Here is a 25845-nt window from a genome sequence, read left to right as displayed (position 1 = left end):
TCTACCCTGGGCCCTTAATCCTTATGCCGCAGATGTTCCGGCAGGGGAAGTTGTGTGAGAAAGAACCAAGGATTTGTAACAATTTCCATCATTCTGGTTTTAGATCCTCTTCTTTCTGTTACACATAATGTGTTTAGGTTATATTATGGTTTATATGTTCGCTATAAATTAGGAAGAAATGAGTAAATCATACAATTACGGTTATCAACCACTAGATGGTAAGTTTTTTTTCCTAGCAAACTGTTTTTATTAGCTAGGATTGCAAGATTGCGAGTAGCAACTTTTCTTGTCAAGAAATTGTTTTAAATGTTAATTTATTAGCATTGTTAATTTACATAGTCCTAAATTAACTTTTTCCTTAACTATATTCTGGTATTGTTAAATCAGTATCTAAATAACATACAAATTGCCCTATTAGTTGGGGGCCGTCGACAAACAGTTTTCGTCTTCGGTAACAGCAAATTGGCCACTAGACTTGGACCCCCCTCCCCCAGCCCCTTAACGGTAACGATAGGCAAGAAAAGGAGGACAACTTGAAAAGATTGACCACATTGGCTGTTAACGCTAATTTATAGACTTTTAGTAATATAAGATTGAAAATGCATTCACCATAATAATTTATAAGTTTATCATTATATACATCATCATTAATAATGTATTGATATCAATCTAATGCACTACACGGTTTTTATAAGAAATCTGGCGAAGTGCCTAGTTCTAAAAGTTTCTTATTTGTAGCCTGAAATTCCATGTTCTTAGTTCCAAAAGTTTCTTATTTCATTTCCTAATTTTCCTAGTAAAGTAAGGGTTTCTTATTAGCATTTTTTGATTGTTTACTATAGTGTGTATTATTCCCATTGGGAACTTAGGTACAGTAATGTAAAAAAAAAACTTACTCCGTAGTGGTGATTGTAACATCTTTAATTAATTGTAAGAATTAATTAGAAACAAGTTTCTTATTTCAGAAATACACATGGAATGTAGTAGTAAAAATTTCTTAATTTTTGAAGATTTTACATGTAGGCTTCTTATAAACATGTTTCTTATAAAAAAATGTGTAACATTGTGTTCCATAGTGTCAGCAGATTTAACAAGACATCCTTTTTTGTGACTTTAAAGCAAAATGAAGGGAGCCACTTTGAGGGTTTAGTATAGAACTGGCCTATAAACTTGCGAAAAAAATCTACTAACACAGAAGGATAATAGAAAATATATATAGGAAGTTTTAGGAATTCCAAAAACATCAGCAATGACCTGTTATTGCAAGGAAAAACCTTTTTTTTAAATTTGTTCACCTATTGCCCCTACTGTATAGAGCTTGAAATGCTGATTAGAAGAATGTATAGGATCATGAGTTTTTGACTAACAGTTTGTAAGAAATATTAGAGTTTAAAGGTTATTAACCTGACTGTTCTATAGGACTGGTGGGTTGAGCCAGCATTTTATTTCCATTTTGGTTCCCACACAGTAGATGGCACTTGTTATTTCCAGCTGTTTCTAAGTTATTGTCCTTAAACTTTTAGCTGCATTGACATGGCTTCAGTAATTTAATATATGTTATTGGTGTTGTGACATTTGATTTGTCGAATATTAGCTTTTTTCTCTGATTAAAAAAAAAATGAACATATTCGCTAGGTGTATTACAGACAGATTAGTCTTTTACTATGATAGATTATATTTTAAGTAAGCTAATTGTATTATAGCATAAAAGTTATATCACGAATAAATTCATTTTTTTTTTATGTCTCTTAAATTTTTACTAAGGAATCCATAGTTTGAGATCTGCAGGTCGACCTGTAGTTAGTAAATTGTTTCAGTGAAATATATAGAGCTTGTGCAAGCGTAAAAGAATATTGCTAACTGTTCTGCAAATCCCAATCTATTTAATCAAAAATTTAAGAGACATGAAAGTATAGTAAACAAGTGTCATTGCCAAGTGTGGTTTTGTTATGTTAACAAATCTGTACATTGATAAGGCATGAACACATAAACCCTGACATAATAACAAAATTTTTTTGCTTACACCTTTAGTTATTTTGAGGAAACACAGGCCACTTTCAGGTGGTTTTGTAGAAAAATATATTTAATATTTTATTGTATTTTATAGAATTTTCTACTCGAGACAAAGACGATACTGGAGTACACCACAAACTAAGAGAATCATATGAGCTGGATGATGTTGGTGAACATGAGAAACCATCCTCTGAGTCTAGTGGCAGTTCCCATGTGCATGGAATTAGTGTTCTAACGGCTGGAATTTTTATTATTGGAGAAATATGTGGGGCCGGTGCAGTAGCATTTCCAGGAGCCATGTCAAAAACGGGGCTTTATGGTATGTAACATTTTAGATATTTTACAAGTTTAGGAAAGATATAGTGTGTTTATTAAATTGTTTTGATAAAGAACACATGGAGCTAATTGTAATAAAAAATGTTCTTAATTGTGTGTGTGCATAACTACAAGTGATTAATCCCATGTGTTGTGGTTAAGCATTGTTTTTAAAATTACCATAACTGATGAGTGATAGAGATTTTGAATAAAAATATATGCTTATTTAGAACACTAAATTTTTTTAAAAAACAACCTTAAATTTGCCTATTTTAAAAATTTAAACTACAATTTCATACCCCCCCCCCTCCTATATTTTGTATTTTTTTCTTCAAAGTTTTAGTCTAGTGTTTTTTAAGGTATTTAAAACAGAAACACCAATATAATACCACTCATTTTTTTTAAATTTTATAATGAGGCAAGTTCAAAAAAGGATTAGCTGTTATAAACTCTAGATTAGCTAGTTATAGTCTCTTTTTTGTTATTGTCATTAAACACATTACAGTTACATGCCTTACTATTTTTCTCTGAAACCTGTTTGCATTTTTTGTAAACAACTAAAATCCATGCCTTACACAAACATCGAATTTCGATTTAATTATTCTTAATGGGTTATTCGGAAAAAACTTTCTTTGTTTCTTGATAAGTTCAAAAATATATCATAGCAAAAAAACATCTTAGCAAAAAATTAATACATCATGAAATGTTATTTTTTGACCAAGCCCGTCAAAATCAATAAAAATTAATTAAGCCCTTGTTTGTATAGGCTTTTTTGGGGCATAAAAGTATGGAGGCACAGGGAGTCCATAAATTCTGAAAGAGTTATTCTTATGACATGAAATGTAGTAAATTTTCAAAAGAAGACAAAAGGGAAATATTATAGCATAATTATTTTCTTGCTGACATCAGCAGTTTTTGTGTGATGACATCAGTAATTTTAAAATTGAAGAAAACATTCTGGCAATATTCCCCATTCTATTTGATATTCTGTTAGCAATATGTTTTTTTTCACATAAAATTGAATAAGTATATTCAAGAAGATCTGATATATTTCATATCATGAGATTAGAGTTGGAGTTGAGGAAAACAGATTTAACGGGTTGCAAAAATTTAGCCAAATGTTTATATTAAAAGCATAAACACTTTGCGAAATTCTCATACTAATTATGATCATTAGATCATAATTAGTATTAGAAGTAATTTTAAAAATTGAACATCAGTTTCGAATTATAGAGTGTACTATAATGTCATTGACAAGTGAATGTCATTTATAGTGACAAAGTTTCATTTCAGCAAGTAATTCTAAAGATATTAAAATTTAAATAAAACCGTGGGCACCATATGCCCCCAACCCCTTTCTATACCAAATTAGGGTTGAAGTGGAATTAATGCAAATCTTTTTTAAAATTATTTTCAAACTAATGTTTTTTCCAACAGGTTAGGATCTTTAAAATGTCATAATGGTTATTGCTATGTTATATAGTTATCTAAGCAGTGTGTACACCTTAATGGGTATTATTTTTTGGTGCTTTCACGGTTTAATTCACAAAATATTCTTTAAAATAACCGAAACTTTTACCCAGGACAAAATCAAGAAATAAAAAAGTTCTCAAAATTTTTACCCCAAAGGAAGTAATAGGACAATTTTATTCCCAAAAAAGGAAGAATTTTTTCTTTCAAAAGTATAATTATATAATTGTTAACAGAACAAATAACAGCAAAAATTAGTACCATTACATGTAAATGCTTTGTGCAAACATTAAACTTTCAATTGTGAGTGTGTTTTTATATTGTTACATCAGGACTAATTCTTTGGAGATAATGATTATACAGGGTCCCCACGCCTTCTCATAGCCTCTCAAATCCCCTCAAATTCAAAAGGTCTTCCTAATTCTTCTCAAATGTCCTCAATTATATTTGAAATTTAGGTTTTTTTTTCTCCTCAAAAGAATTTGACATGTTGGTTATTTTTTATATATGCTAGTTTTTATTTTAAATCACCACAACTTGTGGTTGCTGTGACCTGCAAACATAACTTTTTTGTTGTGTTTGTATTTTAAGCAAAGTTTCTTAGTTATCTTTTGTAAGAAAATATTGAGGAGCCGGTCTGTGAAAAAATTCCTTCATTTTTACAAGTGCAAGTTTTTCTCTTCAAATCTACTCAATTTTATTAACTTCTCAAAAATCACAAAAATTTCTCTAAAAGTCCTCAAATCTTCTTAAATTTTGTTGAGTGGGACCCTGTTAAATAATACGGGTTCTGCATGGATGTTTCTTAACTTTAAATTAAATTTCCCAAGAGCCAGCCCATGTTTTATTTATATGTTAAAATGTTTTTAGCAGGAACTCTGTCAGTTTATCAATTCACTTTATTTTCTCAAGTCAGCAGAATAAAGTACTCATAACTTCATGTGTCTTCAGATGTGTAAAGGTTAAAATGATACTTTTATCAAACTCTGTATAACTCTTATGAACAAAAACTATGTTTTTTTTCATTATATATGTATATATATTTAGTGTTTTAAAAGGTTAATCACAATTCCAACTTTAATTTAGGTTTGCTTATCATTGCTGCTGTTTTGGTGATGAGTGTCTACTGCGGACTGTTGCTTGGTAAATCCTGGAAAAAAATTCGAGAGCAGAAAGAAAGTTCAGATCCTATCAGAGATCCCTATCCGTATATTGGAGAAATCGCCAGTGGAAAGAAATTACGCAATGGAATCACATTCTGCTTAAACACGCAACTCTTTTTGACTTGCGCAATTTACTTACTGTTAGCATCTGAGATTGTCGGTTCTTTCATTGCATTCCATGCTGGTCAGTTACATAGTGAGGCTAACCTTCGACTGTGGCTTGTTGTCATTACCCTAGTTATCCTACCATTGACATGGCTTGGTACGCCAAAAGATTTTTGGTTTATAGCTTTAGCTGCTGCTGGATCAACAACGATAGCTCTTGTATTAATATGGGTAAAATATGGCATTATTGCACCAGATGATTTAGGTGATGTAAAGAAGGCTGATATTACGTTTGGCACGCTTGCATCTGCGTTTGGTACGTTTGTGTTTGGATTCACAGGAGCAAGTCTGTTTCCAACAATACAGTCAGACATGAAAAGTCCGAACGAGTTTGCTAAAGCAGCTTATCTTGGTTATTTTGGAATTTCCTTGCTGTACATCCCAACTGCAATTGGTGGCTATCTCACCATTGGTGCAAAACTTGAAGATAGTATACTGACTACTCTATCAAATTACGACAAGGATCATGGCACCAATCGTGTTCTTGTTAGTGTAGCGGAGTGTTTATTTGCAACGCATTTTTTGTCTGGTTTTGTTCTGATGATCAATCCTCTGTTGCAGCAACTTGAAGCGCACTTTGATGTTCCATATGGTGAGTAATTTTTCAGTTTTTATTTATATTACCCTACTGTAATGCAAGAGGTCTGTTGCGAGCTTGAAGCCTTAAAAATCTTAAAATAACAAATACTTTCAAGAATACTTCTGTCTATAAATCGTTTCTTCGTGGTAAGATATTGTGTTTGCACTTCATCAAATAATTAACTTCCCATAGGTTTATATCTTAAACATTGCCTTTGTTGGGTTTTTTTTAGGGCAGTACCATATTGTGTGTGGCAAAAATGATAATAAAAAACCTTAAAATTTGACAGGCAATCTGTTAGTTGTAAACAATCGATTTAAGGAACAACGATTTTAAACGTATGCACGATCCACCTTCTCAACTAACTCAAGAACAGAAAATTTGGCGAGGATTTAATTAGGCAACAGCCTTTAATTTCATTTATTGGTCAGTTATTTTAAACTTTGCGCGAATTTAATTTGGCGTATTTTGACAAAACTCGCCGAATTTTCTCTGCATCAAAATTTCTACTCCTAAAATGACTGCTGTCATGATCGAAGTTGGATGTGGGGGATTCTGCAAAATCTAATATCTATACTTTATCCAATGTAGTCTTATCTATTATGGTCATTATTCCATATACAGTTCTTCTGTCAGGGTTCAATCTACAGCACTCTCTTTTTTCTAATTAAAAACCAATCTATGATTTGCCGATTTGTAACGTAACGTATCTTGGAAACGATTAAAAGCATATACGATCGTTTTGCGGATGAATATCAGTTTTGTTTCCAAAAAAAATCTTGCTCAACCCTCTACATGTCACCACAAAGCTTATGAAACTTCAGATTGTCAGGTGAAGCGTAGACTTTGCAATTTTAATGCTTTCGTATCTGTTGCACCACACATGGCATAAAACAGGCGGAGCGTGGAAGGAAGGCGCTGTTAATATTTGCAATGAAAGGGGCAAAGAATTAGCTTTCTAACTTTAGTCAAATAGATCCGTGCAAGGCAGCTGTTAACTAGGATATTGAAACCAAAATAGGAATTTTTGTGAGATTTTTCTTAAAAATTCTTAGGCATTAAAAGGTTAAAGCTATATTTTACACTAATTTTGTGACTTTTGTTTTTAACAACTAAACAAATCAAAAAAAGTACATTTCAATTCGCCTTATATATTATTATTTTATTTAGAATTTTCACCAAAAAGAGTTGGCCTACGATCTGCAGTCGTGCTCTGTATATTAGCTTCCTGTGAAGCATTCCCGAAGTTTGGTCCTATAGTTGACTTGGTTGGCGGCTCCATCAACGTGTTTCTCTGTTTCATATTTCCAATATGGTGCTACCTGAGGTTATATCCGGAAACAAGTAACAAAGAACGTCTTGTAATGTTTGTCGTTGGTTTAGTAGCGACACTAGCTGGCGTCGCGTCGACCGTCTCTAACTGTATCAATATTAAGGAAGCTTTTCATAAGTTATATTTCGCTCCAAATGCTACTAAACATTATTAGTTTTATTTTTATATGATATATTGTTTTTGTAGGGTTAAAATCTTTTGAGGTTAAGAACTTTTGCGCGATAAGGAAAGCTTGTTAAATTTTACATTTCATGAATATAAAATATCGCAAATGGCGAAGAGGATTTTTTTTTGCAACAGAAAAATATTTTTACTGTTTTGTTTTTTATTTAAAACGGCATCAGACAGCGCTCTCGATAGGGCTTAGAAATTTCTAAGAACATTACGATTTTTAAAAATGAGACTTGCAAGAGTTTGACTACGAAAGTTTTTAACCTCAAAGTAGTTTTCAAATCGTTTTCTGGAGATGTGGTTTTTGCTGCGGGAAAGCAAAGTAGACATGTAAAAAGGCTATAATAATAAGTTTAAACAGACCGTTTAGTTATGAAAAAAACTTATAAGTTTCGTGCACGTTAAAATAAAAAGTATAAGTTTTTTTTAAAAAAATTTACAATGAATACCAAAGAAAAACATGTAAATTTTTCGTTGCGGGTATTGTTATAGCAGCAGCAGCAGGGTAAATGTTGAAAGAAAAAAAAGCAGTAATGGTTAAAAATTCAAAAAATATGCTCAAATCTTTCCTTTTTACACGGTAAGTTTTTTTTATCTTGCATTTAAACGGTCCGTTTAATCTTACCGTGTATTTTAGCCTTTACAAACAATCAAAAATATTAGCATTGAAATAAGGTTTTACAGGGTTTAAGAGAATATTTCTTTTCAGATTTTTTTAAAATGTTGTCAAAATATTGACAGCGGATTGTGTTTTATCAAATACCTTGCTTGTGAACTCAATCTGGTGTTCACTGTACCTCTATTGAACATGTCAATATTTAGTTAGGCAGTGTTGTTGTTTGTTAATATAAACATTCAGTCACTTATTGGGGTAAAATATTTCACACAGAAGCATAAATTTATATATTTATTGTGAATGGCAAAATAAAACAAGTCTTGAAAAAGTTTAAAATGACTAAAAATGTGACTTTAGTGGAAGAAGTACTAGAAATGAGTTAAGTTTCCTAATAATGACAAGCTTGTGAACTTTATAAAGTAATAAAACTTCATAAAATTATGAAAAATTTAAATAGTACCGAAAAGGAAAGAAATTTTCGCGGGAAGAAATTTTCGCGTAAATTATTTTTTTGCGACACAAAGCTATAAAAGTCATCCGAACTGCAAATATGAACATTTCTGAAAAAATTAGAGGACATTTTCGTTTTTAAAGGTTTGAGTAAATGTCAATCAATTTCGCGAATTGCCATTTTTTATTTTTTTACATGGAAGAAATTTTAGCGAATCGGGAACTATTGGCAAATTTCGCGAAAATTTCTTCCCTTAGGGTAAATGATAGGTATTGACTTTAAAATGGTGTGTATACATTTTAATATGATCAAGCTCGTCTATAATATTATTTCTCTGCTAGTTTCACGAAAAACAAATATTTGTTTGTTTTTATTACTCGTTGTTGTTGTTGTTTTTGTTGGGGTGCAAATATAGTAAATATTTTTGTAATGGGTAAGTTATTTTTCACTATGTTATTTTTTATGTTTATTTTATTTTTTTCTGTTAATCAGATGAGCATCGTCGTATCTTGTAATAAGCTATCTATATTTTGGTTTTAAATTATTTTGCAACCGTAATATAACCCGTCACTTTGGAAAACCTTCTCCTTAGCACGTCTTATTGCGAAAGTTAGACCATTTAGGACTTACTGGTAACGCCTTTCTAACCTCGTGGGGTTATTGCTTAAGGCTTCTCAATCAGAATAAATACCAAAACCTTTTCGAGATGTCATATTTATAATCACAAGAGAAAGTGCTGATGTTAAAACGCCCAAAAAATAAGACTATGTTCGAGGTGTCACTGATTTTGATGTGAATTATATATTTATTATTTTTTTATTTATACTGATTCGATTTCATTATCGTACAATGTACATTAATGACATATAATTACTCGATAGGAATGAAAGCTGTTTGTTTTTTAGTTGTTTGGACACAGTTTCAAGCACCTTAATGCTTTTTTACAGCGTTTCATATTTGGCCATTAGAACTTTTTCGTCCCATGGTGCCTGTATTTTAGCAGCAACGGCTGTAGACGGCCAAGTTTTACAAACCAATGGAAATTCAGAAGCGCTGCTTTTTTAATGTTTGGAAATCAATATAATAACTCTCGTTTTTAATCGTTGGAAACAGTTTCAACCACCTTTTAATGCTTTTTTGGTGAGACAACATAAACAAGCTTGACGTTTCAGAAAAAATGCGACATTAAAATTATCGAAAAAACTTGTTAGCCCGAAAAAAGCTATGTCAAGCTAGCATCCTAAGTCATTTTGCGCAGTGCTTTCTTTTTCGTTGGTATGACAATCTTGCTTTATTTTAAGGGCTTAATCTTGCAGCTCCATAATAATACCCGTTTTCTCTCTGTTCCTGCGCCAAAATAAAACCGCTGCGCGCAGCTGTATCTCGGAATTCGGGGTCGATATACCATAGAGATATAGTGACGCGCCTTCTCCGCATTGTTTATCTTAACAATATCGCGTTAGGGTCTCTCTTATTTAATAATATCTCTATGGGTATACCGACAAGGAAACATGCAACGATCAGAGCTCTGCTGACGAAACCGTTGTGGTTTAGAAGTGATTGTCTTGGAGTATGGAGGAAATCTCTTTTAAATACTTTTGTATTTGTGCTTCTTTGTTTTGTTTGTTTCTTTTCACGGTTGGATAAATATATCGCGTTTTTAGCCATGTGCAAATCTTAAACAAACCTATTTTAAGATTTTGGCTACAAACGTAAATTTTGGTGAGGAGCACCCCCTCTGGTTACCTAGCCATATTAATATTCTGGGTTTTTATTCAGTTTAGTATAAGTGCTTTTTATCATAGCCATTGTTATTGCTTTTATGTTATCTCACCAATCTGATTTTACTAGGCTTGGCTTGTGGCTACCTCACGCTGAAAAGGTTACAGCATAGCAACAAAATGTTATTTATGTCATTTAGATGTAGTTATGGATACAGCTATTACTGTAATATGAATTTGGGCAAAAGTTATAAGGTGTATTGATTCAATGACGCGCAAGCTTCAGGATTTTTCTTGCTCAACAATTTCGTGACGGCAAGCTGTAGCCTGCTTTTTTTTTAACTGAGATTAGAAGATTAATTTTGCAAATTTAGCGAAAACTTAATCCGCAAAATAAAGTTCGTAGTTGCCTGTTTTTGGCTGATTGAGATAACGGCAGGCGTTTTTATCTAAACAGAAGTTGAGAGCGCTGTACTAAACGCTTAATCCTCAGTCAACCATGGTTGCTTTTTTAGTTTTCGCGAAAAAAAAATATGCGGGGTTACACACGTACTTGTGGCTCAATCCGGCGTTTCGACGAAGGGTCTTTGGACTGGTTGCAAGTATTATTTCAAGAACGTATATTGTTTAGCTAATGCTTTTACCTGCTGTATTAACTTTTTTTTTAATAGCAATGTTCAAGTAACATCATACGAAATTATATATTTTCAAGCTAACGTAATGGCATTCGCAATAGCGAATGTTCAATCTAACATTTAAAATGGCGAATGTTTAATTTAACATCGCCTAAAACGCCGAATATTTGAAGTAACAGCATTCGAAATAGCGTATGTTTAAGCTTACAACATTCGAAACAGCGTATGGTCAGTCTAACAACTGTTGAAGTAGCGAATATTTGAAGGACGGTAATTAAATTAGCAGATATACAGAAACTGCAACCATTTGAGAAAAAATAAAGGTTTGGTTCTCACTTAAAGATGGCTGACGTAGCAACATTAAACTCAGGTCAATATTTTGTTGACCGTTAGAGCAAGATGGCTAAGTAGCGGTTACTACTAATTAGTCCAACAGCAGTGAGACATTGCATTTGAATTTAAAGATTTTACTATTACCTATAACGTGTTGAAGAATTCAAGTATAAAAAATTATAATTTATAAAATATTATGCATAAGAAAAGTTATTTTTTCTTTTTTTCTTGCTCTGCAGTTTTCTTTCGAGATATTGTTTTGCCAGTACCTGCTGTTTTGTGGCGATCGTCTCTAAAAACAAAATCAATGCGAATTCAAAAGTGAGAAAAAACACAGGTTTATTGGGATACCCAGGTAACTCGCAAATGACTAAGTTTGTCTTTCCGACGGTTCATTCGAAAATAACACGACTTTATGTTCTTTTTAAGCAGAACACTTGAAAGAATTTTTGGCTCGGGTTTACTTAAAAAAAAACTAGGCATACGTCAAGCATAATGTTAAGGCTTATCCCTAGTGTTATTGTCACCACTTAATATTTCCGCAGTAATGAAAACAACAACAACAACAAACAAAATATACCGCGCCATTTTGGTTCTATCCCGGCATCCTTTTCCGCCTTCCCAATGTGCAGATTTTGATCTTGTCAAGTTTGCATTACAATGTACGCATGGCTTATCTTTGGAAAATGGCTAAAAAAATTAGGTTGTTGGAAATAACAGATTATTATGCTAACGCCCACCGTATGTGTCTGTCTGTGCGGTAATAAGCGTATACCCGTGGATATTTTCCACGAACTTACGACTAGTTTGTTTTTAGCTATTTAAAGCTTTTATAAATTCTGATGCAAAGAACTATTTTCAAATCGTCTCTATCAATTTGATTTTTATATGAAAACACATAAAAAACAAAAACAAAAAAAGACACGCTAATTTTTTTTTATATCACAGACCTATTGTGAAATGCCACTCCCGTTTTTCTCACCTGTTCTTTTGAACAAAACCCGCACAACATTCGAGTAGCAAATTTTTGTTCATGATTGCCCTCCTCCTTTTCGTCATGACACTTATCACACGGGTAAAGTTTGCCACAACAAGGAAACCTAAAAAATAAGACAGCATTGCACAGTATATGAAGAAAGTAGAAAGTCTTTATGACAGCGACATGAATTGCATTAATCGGTGGAAAAACAATTAGAACAGTCTTCATAGCAGATACCTCTCTTCGAGCTCCAACAGACACTGTTTTCAGGTACAGATGAAAAGGCAGTCAAACTTACTTACTTAATAGAATCATCATTTTAAGGATTTTATTTACATTGCCCCTTAGAACTGATTTCTCTATGGTGGAATGGTGGACACGCCTAACAATAGGTCATAAAAACAATTCTTGAAGATGTTTGTCAAACGTGTTTGGCGTTTGTTGTGCTTAAACGTCGTTAGTAAATGTCTTTCTTACAGAAGAGCATTTCAATCAGCCATCGTTTTACTGCAAAAGGGCTCACACCCAACCTGGAAATAAGGGACTTATCATGGGATTTTGGTAAACCAAACCGAACCAAACCGAACTAAACCAAACGGAATCGAACGAACCGAACCAAACCAAACCAAACCAAAAAACAAATGATTAGAATAATTTTGAAAAAACCATATATCACCTTAACCATCTGTAACTTTTCTTATAATGCTTGCAAGTACCATTATCAGGCAAAGCCTCCCCGGGTATGACACTTGCATCTTTAACAGGCTTCTTCCTCACTGATTGTGCTTCCTTCTTTGTTGAAATCAACCCGTCTGAAAAGATTGACTACCCATGAAACAAGGAAAGCAATGCTGCTATAAATAGTCAAGCCCTTTAACTGATGTGAGGCATTTGTCCATGAAAATTCACCCGCGCAAATTTGAAAAACCACACCAGTAAGAGCTAGCTTTAAATTAGAGAATCAGAAGCTAATAAGGAGGTGAATACAAAGAAATTACTAGCAAACAACGAAGTAAACAAACAAACAAAACAAAAATATTACGTACTCGCAGCTTGCAATTTTAGAAATTTAGTCGATCGTATTTTTATTCCCATCTCTTTGTTGCAGTGATGACAAAAATGATTTTTTGAGCCATACGCCATCCCCTAAAAATTCAAAACTAAACTTAAACTGAAACTTGAAATATTTAAAGACAAATCAAATTCGAAGGAGTCTATAAAATCTAAAAAACTACATTGCTAAAATAAAAGCCCTCCTTAAATAAGCGCACGGGTGGAAACCTGGAAAATTTAATCTATGCGCCCTTACCAACGCCATTTTAAAACGTACAGTGAAAAAAAAAAGTGGTGTGTGTTTATTTAATTATATTTTCTTTTTGGAAAGCAACGTCTCACGAAAATAACACCACCAAATACGTCTTTCATCAAGCATTCAGAAGCAAAAAAAAAATAAGATAAAATATAAAAGTAATGATAAATTATAAGAGCTTTTCTGACACTACTCACCAAGTGAGTTTTTTCCTTTACAGTAACCTTAAATAAACGCCTTTTCCTTTATAAATTGTGAACCGTCGCTATAACCGTCACAATATGGAAGATGAGAATGTTTTGCTGTGAATAACTTTGATACTATCAAACTCTCATTTTGCAAAACACGCCTCTTGTATATAAATGCCCTCTTGATTAAAAGTCTATGTTAGAAATTAGAAATTTAAAAAAAATTAGAATAAAGCGGAAGCTAAAAAGCAATATTGGCAGATAAAGATTGTTTTATATTTCATCAAATTTAGGGTTTTTTTTATATTTTCCAGTAAATACCGGTAAAAATAGGAGGAGGAAAAACAACGGTATCCAAAAAAAAAAACAGGTTGTAAAGGTTATGATGAGAAACACAAAAATAGGAAATCCAAGACGTGGAAATTATTTGTTTTTAAAAAAGTAATTTCTATTCCAATATTGTTGCGTATATAATCTGCTTATAACAAACCTTCATAGAGTTATCCTTGTTGCAATTCAAACAGTTTAAGACCAATTTGGAATCCGTTAAGATTAAGTCAAATACTGAGCATCTAAATGAAAAACAAGAATATAAGATGCTATTTATTAAAGGTCACATGATCAAAGAAAAGAGCGATTTACCCTTTATTTATCTTAAAAGGTCACATGATCTAGAGAAAAGAGCGATTTACCCTTGCATGTGTAGATAACCAACAACTGGCGAGTGTTGATGAATAAGTTCAGAATGGTATGCCACAATGTGCTGTACATTACACTTGGTACAGGTACCCGTGTATGTTCTGAAATACAAAATAACAATTAGAGGCCAGTTATATATTTTGTTAAATGGTTTGTTGCTGATTTTTTTGACACAAGTTCCTGACTTTAACCATCTCAATATTAATAATACCCATATTTTGTCTGTTTCTGCGCAAAATGGTACAACAGTAGCGAAGTAACCACAAGCGATAATTTGAGGACCGAAATATGTACAACAGGCTAGCATGTGGATTTCTACACGGGTTAACGACTTGTTCCTATAGTAACAGTCATTTTTTGTGTCCAAAATGGTAGCCGATCGTTCCTATAGTAACAGTCATATAGCAGCAAAATAAGAACATTTTGCTAAGAATGACGGAATATGTATGTTAGGCGAATTCATGTTTTTTTTACAGGATAACAACTAAAAATGAAGTTTCCTTCTTTTGAACGAGATAAATTAACCATTCAACCGAAATTATTGATATTATTGGTTAATTTTTTTACTGACATGGCTTTGGAGGATTTTGCTAATCCAACTTGACTGTCTTTCAAGATGTAATATGCAACACAAAGCGTGATATGCATGGTCAATTTAAACTTTTAAAGATGCCATTCAACTCAATTTGACAGCTTTTTTGTCATTTATCATAATATATCTTACTTTTTCTCTACCAAGGAGACATCCACTCTCTTTCTACATCTTTCACACTCAATTGTAAGTTTAACACTAGGTAAGGTCAGCGTGCCAATATTTTCATTGAGAACTAAATCTAAAAACTTCATCTCTGTTCCTTTTTTCACCCTTTTAGAAGAACTATTCTCATTTTGATTTGAGGCAGTATTATCACAGGTATCCTCCTCGACTTTTACAGCATCGTTAACATCTTCAGATTGTGTAGTAGCTGGTTCTTCATTATTTACAGACGTACCCTCTTCATTTGATATCACCTCACCATCAACAGCAGCATTGTTTGGAAGGATCTTGTTAAAAGGAATTAACTTAATACCAGCTTGTTGAGCTTGCTGTTCTATTTTAATCTATGACATAAAAATTCCTTTATTAAATCCTAATTTTATTATTACATTACCCCCAGACAATGACAAAAAGATTTTTTAGGCTTTAAATCACCAAAGAAATAATTAAAACAAGAAAAAACACATCTGTAAACATTGGTAATCCTGGTGTGGGGCAGTTTGCCTGGGAAGATGTTTAGAAATGGAATTACGCTAAACAGACAGATATATTATAAAGATAAAAAAAGGATAAGTATGTTGAGTTTTTTAAAATTCCATGCCAGCGTTCTAATGGTTTAAATTGCATGTAAAGGGAAGTTTTTAACTTACCAAAAAATTAAATACACGTGCTATTGTCATTATTTGTCATCCATGACGAAAAAAAAAGAATGTTCTTAACCTAGTTTTTTTTCTACAGAATCCATCAATTTATCAATCATAGTTTCTGGTATTTTTAATTTTTCCTTTCTCTCCTCGCGTTTTCTTTCGCACTTTATTTTCCACATTTTATCACATTCGTTTATATCATTTATTAAGCCCTGTGTTAAGAATGGAACAAAAATAAATATCTCTGAAGAAATCATTTGTCCGGAAAAATCCCTGCTTTAAAAAAAGAAACTTAAAATATCGCCATTTTATGGAGAAAAAAATTTTGCAAGTGGCTCCACATATTTGGCGAGAACTGTAAGAATGATCATTTTAATAATTTCTTTTCACATCTTCCTAACAATAAATTAGAACAGAAAAAACAACAGTATTGGAGTAACTTGGAATAGTGGCATAATTGTGAGAATTAATTTTTACAAAAGGGTGTGGTGTTATTATTATAAATTTTTTTCAGTTTAAAATCTTGCAATGACCTAAATTTTAAACAATTTTACAAATTTTTCAGTTTTCCCTCTTGGAGAACTATTTGTTGGACCTAATTTGAGATTTTCTTCATTTGAAGTAAACTTTAAAGTGAATACACGACAAATATGCACGTGTTAAAGTAACTTTGTAAAAATATTAGTCACCTTAGTTAATGCATGTGTGAAAAGGTCTTTTAAGCGTTTATCAAACCATTTTAGAAACGGTCGAAATGCTAAGTCCTTGTTGTCACGATGGGATTTACGATTTTCAAGCCATACTTCAATGTCCTCATTTAAATACCTAAAATTAAACATTAACGAGGTGCAAAATAAATTATCCTTTACTTGTACTTCAAACTTATTAAACTCATGTGATTTCGACAATGCTACTTTAAATCAAACCAACAATCCATTCAAAAAATTAAAATGTTAAAACTTACGTGCAAAATCCAGGAGGGAATTTTTCACTTTCTTTTACAGAAAGTTTAAATAACTAAAAAGAAACATTTAAAAGAAATTATTCTACTTTATTAACAAAACTTATAAACTTATTAACATCAAAACTTATTAACAAAACTTATAACTTTTTTCACAATGCATAATCTGGTAATATATACTTTGATCCTACTGTTTTTTTCTGCATATAACCTGCATTTCGTTGACCATCTATGCAAAGTGCTACATCTATATATTTTTTAGTTCTTACAGGGCTTTCAATCCAATACGGGGTTGACTTGGGCTGAGACTCACGCTGAAATTTGGACTAATTGTTATAAAACTGTAATAGCAAAAAAACAAACAGAGACAAAAAGAAAGAAAGAAAAAAAATACATACATCAGCAGGATAGCTTGTAGGAAATTCAACATGTAATGTAAATTCTTTGACAACAAAAGGCTAAAATGAAAAAAAATAAAGTTGAAGTTCCACTTAGAATGTTTATGGTGCCATTTAAGGGTTTTAAACAATGGTTGAAGCAGTACCTCGTTTCTATGCATTTTCCATGAAAACAAGTTTTCAGCAGGCCAACAGAGTAGGTAATAATTTAAAACTTTTATAAAATATAGAACTTAAAGTATTTTGGTGTATATCCAAAAGAGAAAAAAATTGGAAAAAATATCTTTATTGAGATTAGATCTTGTATTAAACTATACTAAGATTAAGGTTAAAATAATAAAAAGACACATAAAATACTGAAGTAACACTTTAATAATCTTGCTACAGGCTTTTCCAGAAAGATTTTGGCATGCATGCAGCAAAAAGCACATCAAGTGTAGCTTTGCTTTTAGGTGTGCTATAGTGATAAACCTATTAGTTTAGTATCTTGCATGTGTTTCATCAATAGCACACCTTGACGAATTTGCATGCGTATGCGTAGGTGTGGAACGCGTGCTTTTCAGTTAATAAAAATGGGACCTTTAATCAGACAAATTTTCAAGAAAATATTGCTGTTTTTAGGTATGAATGAGTAAAAATCAATAATAATAGAAATTCATTGCTAAGGTGAGTATAAATATTATTGCGTCAAAAAAATTTCAATCAAGCCAACATTGTTCATCGAAGGTTTGATCTGTTGCAAATTACATTATGTGCAAACTTACCCAGTCTGGATCAGTTGGGGCGGTGTTCACGTTGTATACTGTGGAAGGCTCCTTTTGCACAAGGGTAAAGTTATTGCGGAATCTTCTTTCTAATTGTTTTATTTCTGTTTCACGAAGGTTGAGAGTGTGCATGGGATTACGATTTGACGAAGAATGTTGATATGGACAGTTTTCTCCCTTGATACATCCCCTTGGAAGGAGGTGGAATCGACAGATATTATTTTGGTACCCACGATTGACAGCAACTGAGACTTTGGATGTCTTTTCTTGTTTCCCAGAATCTTTTCCGCAAGCATTTTGCTCTAGATCATTTTGCCCTCTAGTTTCTTCGATATCAACATTTTTTGAACACTGGATTTTCTCATGAAGAAAAGGACAGGAATTCTCCTTACAACCACTCAATTTCTGATAAAATTTGCATATTTCTGCATTTCCTTGACTAGTAGGTATAATGGGCACGTTTGTTATAGGTTCAGACTCATCTTCGCGAGACGGTGTTACATCAACATCTTTTTTCAGATTTTCAGCATTAGGTACAACATTTGAATTATTGAATGTAACGTTAAATTTCTCTGTAGTTCCATCATCTGGGGTATTTTTATCAATAACTTGACTTTTTTTCTCAGATGACGCAGTATGCTGCAATTTAAACTTTTCATGTAAAAACCTGCACTGCTTGTTGTGACAACCACGGTCAGAATTAAAGAATCTACACTTTCTTAATGGTTTTTGCATTTCATTTGTACGATTGTGTTCTTTTTTATTATTGTTTTCAATTGGAACCCTATCATCATTTTCAACTAAATTCTCAGCAGCACCATTTTTAACATCTTCAGTAATACTCTTATCATTTCTACTTTCTTCAGGATGTGTATTTTCTTTTACTTTACTCCCAACAGATGCATTGCTTACTATTTCATCATTTGATTCATTGGAATCTAACAGTGCTTTTTTATCATGCTTGAACTTGCATTTTCCCTTTTGTCTACAACCACGACTAGTCTGAAAATATCGACAATTTGGAGTAGTTCGATTGGATCCATGATAAGTTTCTTTTTGAGCATCTGACAATCTAAGTTCAGGTTCTGTTGAAGTCTCAACTTCATCATTTTCTTTTGTATTATAGTGACTGGGAGGTTCCTCAAAAACTTGATCAGCCATTCCTGCACCAACCTCTGTTGGGTTTGAATTATTTAATTCATTTTCAAGGTCTTCTTCCTTAATTTTAACCACTTTACAAACATTCTTATCCTTACATAAGATCAGGTCCTCAGAATGAGTTAGACATTGCGATTGGGAAGTACATTCTACAGTGTCATTATGTTCATCAACAGGCTCTTCTCCAGCATCTGCAACTGAACGGTAGTGATTAAACGAACACTGGTCACCAAACCTGCATCCTTGTTGGGAAATAAAATACTTGCATTGTTTAGACTTTAGCGAATTTATGTTTAAATAGTTCTCAAAGCTACTGGATAGGTCTTCTTCAGGTAAGTCAATAGGTTTTTTAACAGTTTCTGCTTCCTTCTCCTTCTTTATATCACTATGTTCAAAGTTGCACTTGTTCCCTTGATTACATCGACCATTCCTTTTGTAGAATCTACAAACTGTGGTTTTGTTGCTAGTCTCAATCTTTTTTGAACTAGTAGATACGTCATTACTGGGTTCCTCAACATGTGAATTGTTGTTGGAAAGTGTTATGGTTATGTTATCACCAGTTTGAAGATAACTTCTTGTAGTTTGTATTCTAACATCCACTTCAACTATTTCTTCCATGTTAATTCCTATAATATGCACTATAATATAATATTTTAAAACTCACAAGACAATTAGCAACATTAATTTTACAATTACAACAAAAAATAGACAATATCAAACTATAATTTTTGACACAATGGCAGCATTTTTATTTATGTTGTGTATTCTGAAACGCAAAAAAAAGAAACAGTGCTAATAAATACCATGATAATTTTTCTTTCTGATTTGATTTTTAATAGGTTAGTCTTTTTTTCCTTTTTAAAGGAAGGCGGATTATTAAAAAAATTTTGCAATAAAAAAATTATTAATTATACCCTCCTCTGTTGTGAAGACAGTTATTAAAAACTTGACAACATAGAAAACAAGGTGGAAGAGCGACGGAGTAAATATAAAAATTAATTTTATGCATAAAAAAGTATTTTAAAGTTATGCTATTAAAGTTATTCCTAAAGTTTTGATAAGAAAAAAAGATCACAATAAAATTTTCAAAAGGATAGTTTTTTAAAAAGTATTTTAAACAAAAAACAGACGTATGAAACTTTCTTAACAACAATAGTTTTGTGCGCGTTTTCTTTCGCGTAATGTTTTGTTAAAAAAAAAAGCATAGAATAAAATGTTAAGAAATATATTTTTTAAAACAGACCAATTTTAAAAGATATAAAAAAAAATGTGAAAAAACATTTTTAAAAACAATAGTTTTTGCACGATTTATTTTAATCTTTCACATTGTTAACAAATCATTAAATTTCATTACTTAAGGGAGATTTTATTTTCAATAAGTTTCAACGAAAAACTCGCAGTTATGAAAAAATATTACAGTATTGTTTAATCGCAAAATCACTTGTAACTTAGCTCCCACAAAGATCATTAAAGTAATTACAATATACAAAAGATAGAGGGGCTCCAACTTGAAGAGAAAGGTGTTGTATAGCGTGTATGCGGAAGCTTACATTCGGACAGTACTGTATATATAATAACATATACTTTTGAAGAATGGTACAGATATTTGGTGTTTAATGACGTCATCAACCAGTTTGTTTAAAACAGGTGGCTTAAACCAGCATTACGGAATTGGTCACATTTCAATTCCAGGTGGTCCTTAGGTACACGCGCACAAGATGACGTCAGTTATCTCCAACCATATCCAAGTTAGGGATCGTTTCCATTATAGTTTCAAAAATAATCGTTTCCATTCTTATAATTTTTTTTTAAAACGATCTCTATACGAATTTGAAACGATTTTAAAATATTTTTTTACCAAAAAAATCGTTTTAAATTCGTTTCAAAATAGTTTAAAATCATTTTGTTGAAATGAAAATCGTTTCGCAATCGTTTTGCATTCGTTTCATAATTGTCTCACAATATCAACATCAATTCATTTAAACAGTTTGTTAAATTTGTTTCGGTTCAAGTCATTTCAAAATCACTTTAAATTTACACCATTATTATTATTATGTTTATCACACGCACCCATTTCTAAAGAAATTTCATTATCAAATTATTAACAATATCTATATACATTGATCTATGGCGATGTTTTAGCTTCATACGATCGTGTTTTGATGGTTTTTAAAAGATCCACGGCGATGTTTTAACTTCATACAATCCTGTTTAGATGGTTATTAAACGATCTACGGCAATGTTTTAGCTTCCTACAATCATGTTTTGATAATTTCTAAATGATCTACAGGGATATTATATTTAATATTTAAATATTTGATCGTTTCACAATTGTTTCACCTTCCTTTCAGGAAACCCTCTGCAAACGATTTTAAAAAATGATGATACGATCTTGAAACGATCATAATCGTTTCAATTCGTATAAAATGTGAAACGATTGTGGAGACGGTTCCTTAATTAGCCTAAACTTAAAAGCTTCACTATTCTTATTGAATGAATTGACGTCAGTCTGAATTCATTGGCGTTGTGCTGCAATGTCTAGGCTGTTACCAAATCAGACATAATTTTTATAATAACTTTAAAGAATATTTTAACGACATTGAAGGAAAATAAACACATCCACTATAGACGACTTTCATCGTGACACGTGTTGTTTATAATCCCAAGACCTCTTATGCAAATCAACAGGCAAAATAATACAGGCGGTAAGCCGTGAACCAGTCCATTCCAAACTTTATTTTCAGGTAGAGGCATCTTTGGATCTTGAAATTAGAATATAGCTTGCATGTAGTTTAGATTTAGATCATTTATATAACAGTAAAAAGATGCTAGAAGCCACAGTACAAAAGTTTTTAACCATAATTTGACTTTCTTAACCTATAAGGTCTTCATTTTTTTGCCTGTGGATTTTTCTGATTTTTTCCGCACATGCGCATGAATCCCGTAAAAACATAAATATTGAGATTACGTTCATAACATACTTTTAAAATGAGCCTTTGTTTAGAAATGACATTTATCATTTTAAAAAATTATTATCATATATACTTTATTGCAGTAGATAGATAGATAGATAGATGTGCATATTTTACATGGCTAGCCTCACAAATATCGAGGGATATACCCTGTCTATTATTTCCAGGAGGGGCCATGGCTTAGATGAAGAGTCCTAGAGTATTTAATGCTCATTTTGAGCAACGCAGACCCAATTAGGGCCCGCGCTCTACTAGACAACTCCCGGCAACATCCAACGGCCCACACAGTGTGCCATCTTCCCAATTTCCCTCACATGGCTTGGGTTAACCCGGGGCTATGGTAACATTCACTCGCCCATGTTGAATCGCCGTCAAGAGGAATCGAACCACGGTCTCCCGCACAGAGTACGAGAGCTATAACCACTAATCTACGGCGCCACATAAAAAAATATATCGAGCGTTAGCTAGCTAGCTAGCTAAAGTATTATTATTTATCATTATTATTAAACCAAATTTATACAGGATTTTTTACACTTCTGTAAAATGAACTACTGCTATCATCGTGTGTCCTGTCAGTAAAAATAAAAAAAAGAAAGAAAAATATAAGCAAAAACTATTATCTACTAATTAACCAGTCATGAGTTAGCTAACAAATGAATATAAAACACATGTAAATACCAAAAAAAGAGAAAAAAGAAAAATGTAAAACTAGAATGCGCAAGTTAGAAACAGAAGCTACTTAAATAATTACTAAAATCATATAAAACATATTTTAAAAGCGAATATTTACATAAAATGTTGATAAACTAATTTTTTGAACTGAAATAAGTTATCGCAACATGTTTTTAATGGTAAGTCATTGTATAATGCTGCACCAAGATATTTGAAGGATCTTTTTCCGAGCTCCAATTTTATACATGGTAATTTTACAAGCATACCTAGATTCTGTGTGTTAATTGAATGCTCGTTGATAACAAAATAATCATTGAAATTTTCGCAGACAGTGCTCGTCAGACGCATCCCCGTCCTTTCATCTTTCCTTCAATACTCCCAATAAACGTAATAAAACTAAATTTGGCAAAATGTAGTAGTATATATATATTCATTAATGAAAGAATGTTTAGCTAGATTTTTCCATATTCGCATAATATGCAAATATTTTGGTTACACAGGAGAAACAGAAAAAAGCTATTGCTTGCATTCTAAAGGCTTACCATAGCCCCAGGGTAAGCCAAGTCATGTGGGGGGGACTGGCACTGGGGAGATGTTGGATGTTGCAGGGAGTTGTCTGGTAGAGCGGGCCCTAATTGGGTCCGCATAGCTTAAAATGAGAATTAAATACTCTAGGACTCCCCATCTAAGCCATGGCTCTTTCTGGAAATATTAGGTAATACGTTTCGACTAATACTAAGTAAAGGTTTTTAAATAGTATCATAATAATAATGATAAACAACCTTGGCACCTGCCAGACCTGACCAGACAACAAAAACCTTGCAACGTTGTCTGGAGCGGAGGTTTCGCTTTTAAAGTTAAGGCCTAGTCGACACTATCATTATCTGTTGTGAAAATACTGTGTGTACACAGGCTCTTGTAAAAAATCTCGGAGCATGGCAATATGGTAGATTGAGGTGCAGTACAGTAGTCTGGAGTGAATTATTAAACTCATCATTTTTCCCTTTTGATATTTTTGATGAGAGATGTCAGACCTTAAAAAATGCAGGGCCTTAGGGAAAGTAGGGAAGAGGGGCAGGTATCCCTTCTATGTGGTGCAGCGACCTAATGATAGGCTTATAGCGATATTTTACTTTATGGCTCTACTTTTTTCTGTGAGAGCCTCTCAAATATGAAGGGTATAGCTATAGATGACTTGCTATCTTGATTAATTTTTGTTTTAATTTTTTGGCAGAAAAAATAAGGCAATTCGATTGGCTAATATTGATCTGATTGGTTAAAAACTATTTGCCTGCGGAAAAAAAAGTAAACAAAGTTTATAGCAAGTCATCTAGCTATATTATATAGTTATATTATTTCCAGGAGGAATCATGGATTATATGGGAAGTCCTAGAGTATTTAATGCTTATTTTGGGGCCATGTTAGGACCCAATTAGGGTCTGCACTCTACCCAGGCAATACCACAAGTTTACAGTTTTAACGTTGTGTTTTACTTCTTTTTTTAAAACATAGAATGATCAAACAATTTAAATTGTGAAGAGTTGTATTCCCCGAAACATAGAAGAAGAAGAAGAAGAAGTATTCATTCTACAGTATTGGCTCATACGTGGTGTATAAATCTAATATTATTTTGTAAAATGAAAAGTAGGCTATCACTGTAAGCAGGCCCATCAATAAGGGGAGAGCAATTGCTCTTGCTTGCGCAAAGGCTCTCCTAATTCTGAGAAATAAGAAACTAGCTGAACCATTAATTGCTCCCCCAATTCCAAAAAAAGTTTTTCTAGCCAAGCAATATTAATTCATCACACATGGAAATCAATGTTCCTTTTCTTATTATTTGCAGTAAAAAAAACCCAAAAGATATTAAAAAAGATATTAAATAGATAAAAAGGACTTTGTGATATAATATGTGTTTATAAACTTGTTCTATTTATTCAGATTGCTTGCACAGTTTAAATTATTGTAACCTTGGGAGAGCGATTTATTGCTCTGGTGTTATTTTCTTATTGATAGGCCTGTGTAAGGGGTCGTCTACAAATTTCGTATGATGTTTTATACGAATATATACGAATTTAATTGCTTTTAATTCGTATAAAAATTGTATACAATTCGTATAGTGTTAAATAGTTATCCGATTTTTAAAAAATCTAATATGAATTTTATACGATTTTCATATGAATTGTCATACGAATTATATTCTCTTTTATACGAATTTTCATACGAATTATATTCTTTTATTTATACGAATTTTCATACGAATTATATTTCGTTTTTAAACCTTTAAAATGCGATCTAAAAAAACATTTCTATTGCCGTTTTTCATTTTTAAACTTTTAAAAAGCGATCTAAAAAAGCTTTTCTATAGCGGTTTTTCGTTTTTAAACTTTTAAAATGTGATCTAAAAAACATTTCTATCGCTGTTTTTCGTTTTTAAACCTTTAAAATGCGATCTAAAAAAACATTTCTATTGCCGTTTTTCATTTTTAAACTTTTAAAAAGCGATCTAAAAAAGCTTTTTTATAGCGGTTTTTCGTTTTTAAACTTTTAAAATGCGATCTAGAAAACATTTCTTTAGCCGTTTTTCGATTTTAAACTTTTTAAATGCGATCTAAAAAAACATTTCTATCGCTGTTTTTCGTTTTTAAACTTTTAAAATGTGATCTAAAAAAGCTTTTCTATCAAAACTAAAGTTTCAATCTTTGTTAAAATATAATAATTTCTATCGCTTAAAAGCTTTATTTAACCTGCGCAACCAACAATGCCTTCTTGCTAGTTTATTTAGTTTCCACGCAAAACTTTTATTTAATAAAACTATTAAACAATGGCTCTTCGTGTCACATTGATAGAGTTGATAACATTTGCAATTATGCTATTGGGAATAGTTAACACTATTTAACAATAGTTACGCGCAGTTATAATGAGCTATTTTTTCTTCAATAATCCCTTGTTTATTACACGCAAGTTAATGACTTACAAGACTCGCAAGATAATTAATAAAAACAAAAGACAAACAACTCCGAGAAAAAGGTGTGAAACTTGAGCGTACGCGTAAACTTACATCTGGACTGTATTATATACGAATTTTTAATTATAAAAACTCAAACAAATTTTATTTTAAAACTCATATACGAATTTAATACAATGTCAAACGATTTTCTTTTTTTTAAAACCATACGCATCTAATTAAAATCTCATAAAAGTTTTTCGTTAAACTCGTACGAAGTTAACTCATACGAATTTAATTTAAAACTTATACGAATTTAATTAAAAACTCATACAAATTTTATACGATTTTAGAAAAATTTCATACGAATTTAATTACTGTATGGCAAAAGAAAATTCGTATAGCATATACGAATTTTTTTGATACGAATT

At 32.0% G+C, this 25845-nt stretch overlaps 2 protein-coding genes across 2 annotated transcripts; one reads left to right on the top strand and one right to left on the bottom strand.

Moving 5' to 3' along the window:
• Positions 1-13: 13 nt before the first annotated feature.
• On the top strand, positions 14-8710 carry LOC130639572 (uncharacterized). The gene is made up of 4 exons (XM_057447086.1): positions 14-218; positions 2108-2332; positions 4885-5718; positions 6877-8710. Exons 1-4 carry the CDS (start codon positions 179-181, stop codon positions 7191-7193), a joined length of 1416 nt encoding a protein of 471 aa, XP_057303069.1. The 5' UTR covers positions 14-178; the 3' UTR covers positions 7194-8710.
• Positions 8711-11084: 2374 nt separating this feature from the next.
• On the bottom strand, positions 11085-19473 carry LOC130639540 (uncharacterized). Its single transcript, XM_057447084.1, has 12 exons — positions 17669-19473; positions 16905-16964; positions 16510-16562; positions 16235-16370; positions 14866-15242; positions 14135-14242; positions 13933-14014; positions 12992-13091; positions 12622-12757; positions 11949-12066; positions 11547-11656; positions 11085-11258 (listed from the first exon to the last, which is right to left on the bottom strand). Exons 1-12 carry the CDS (start codon positions 19442-19444, stop codon positions 11177-11179), a joined length of 3138 nt encoding a protein of 1045 aa, XP_057303067.1. The 5' UTR covers positions 19445-19473; the 3' UTR covers positions 11085-11176.
• Between the last annotated feature and the right edge of the window lie 6372 nt (positions 19474-25845).

The sequence above is a fragment of the Hydractinia symbiolongicarpus genome, chromosome 1 (genome assembly GCF_029227915.1).
Source record: "Hydractinia symbiolongicarpus strain clone_291-10 chromosome 1, HSymV2.1, whole genome shotgun sequence".
Taxonomy (NCBI): Eukaryota; Metazoa; Cnidaria; class Hydrozoa; order Anthoathecata; family Hydractiniidae; genus Hydractinia; species Hydractinia symbiolongicarpus.
This window is presented reverse-complemented; position numbering and strand designations above follow the sequence as displayed.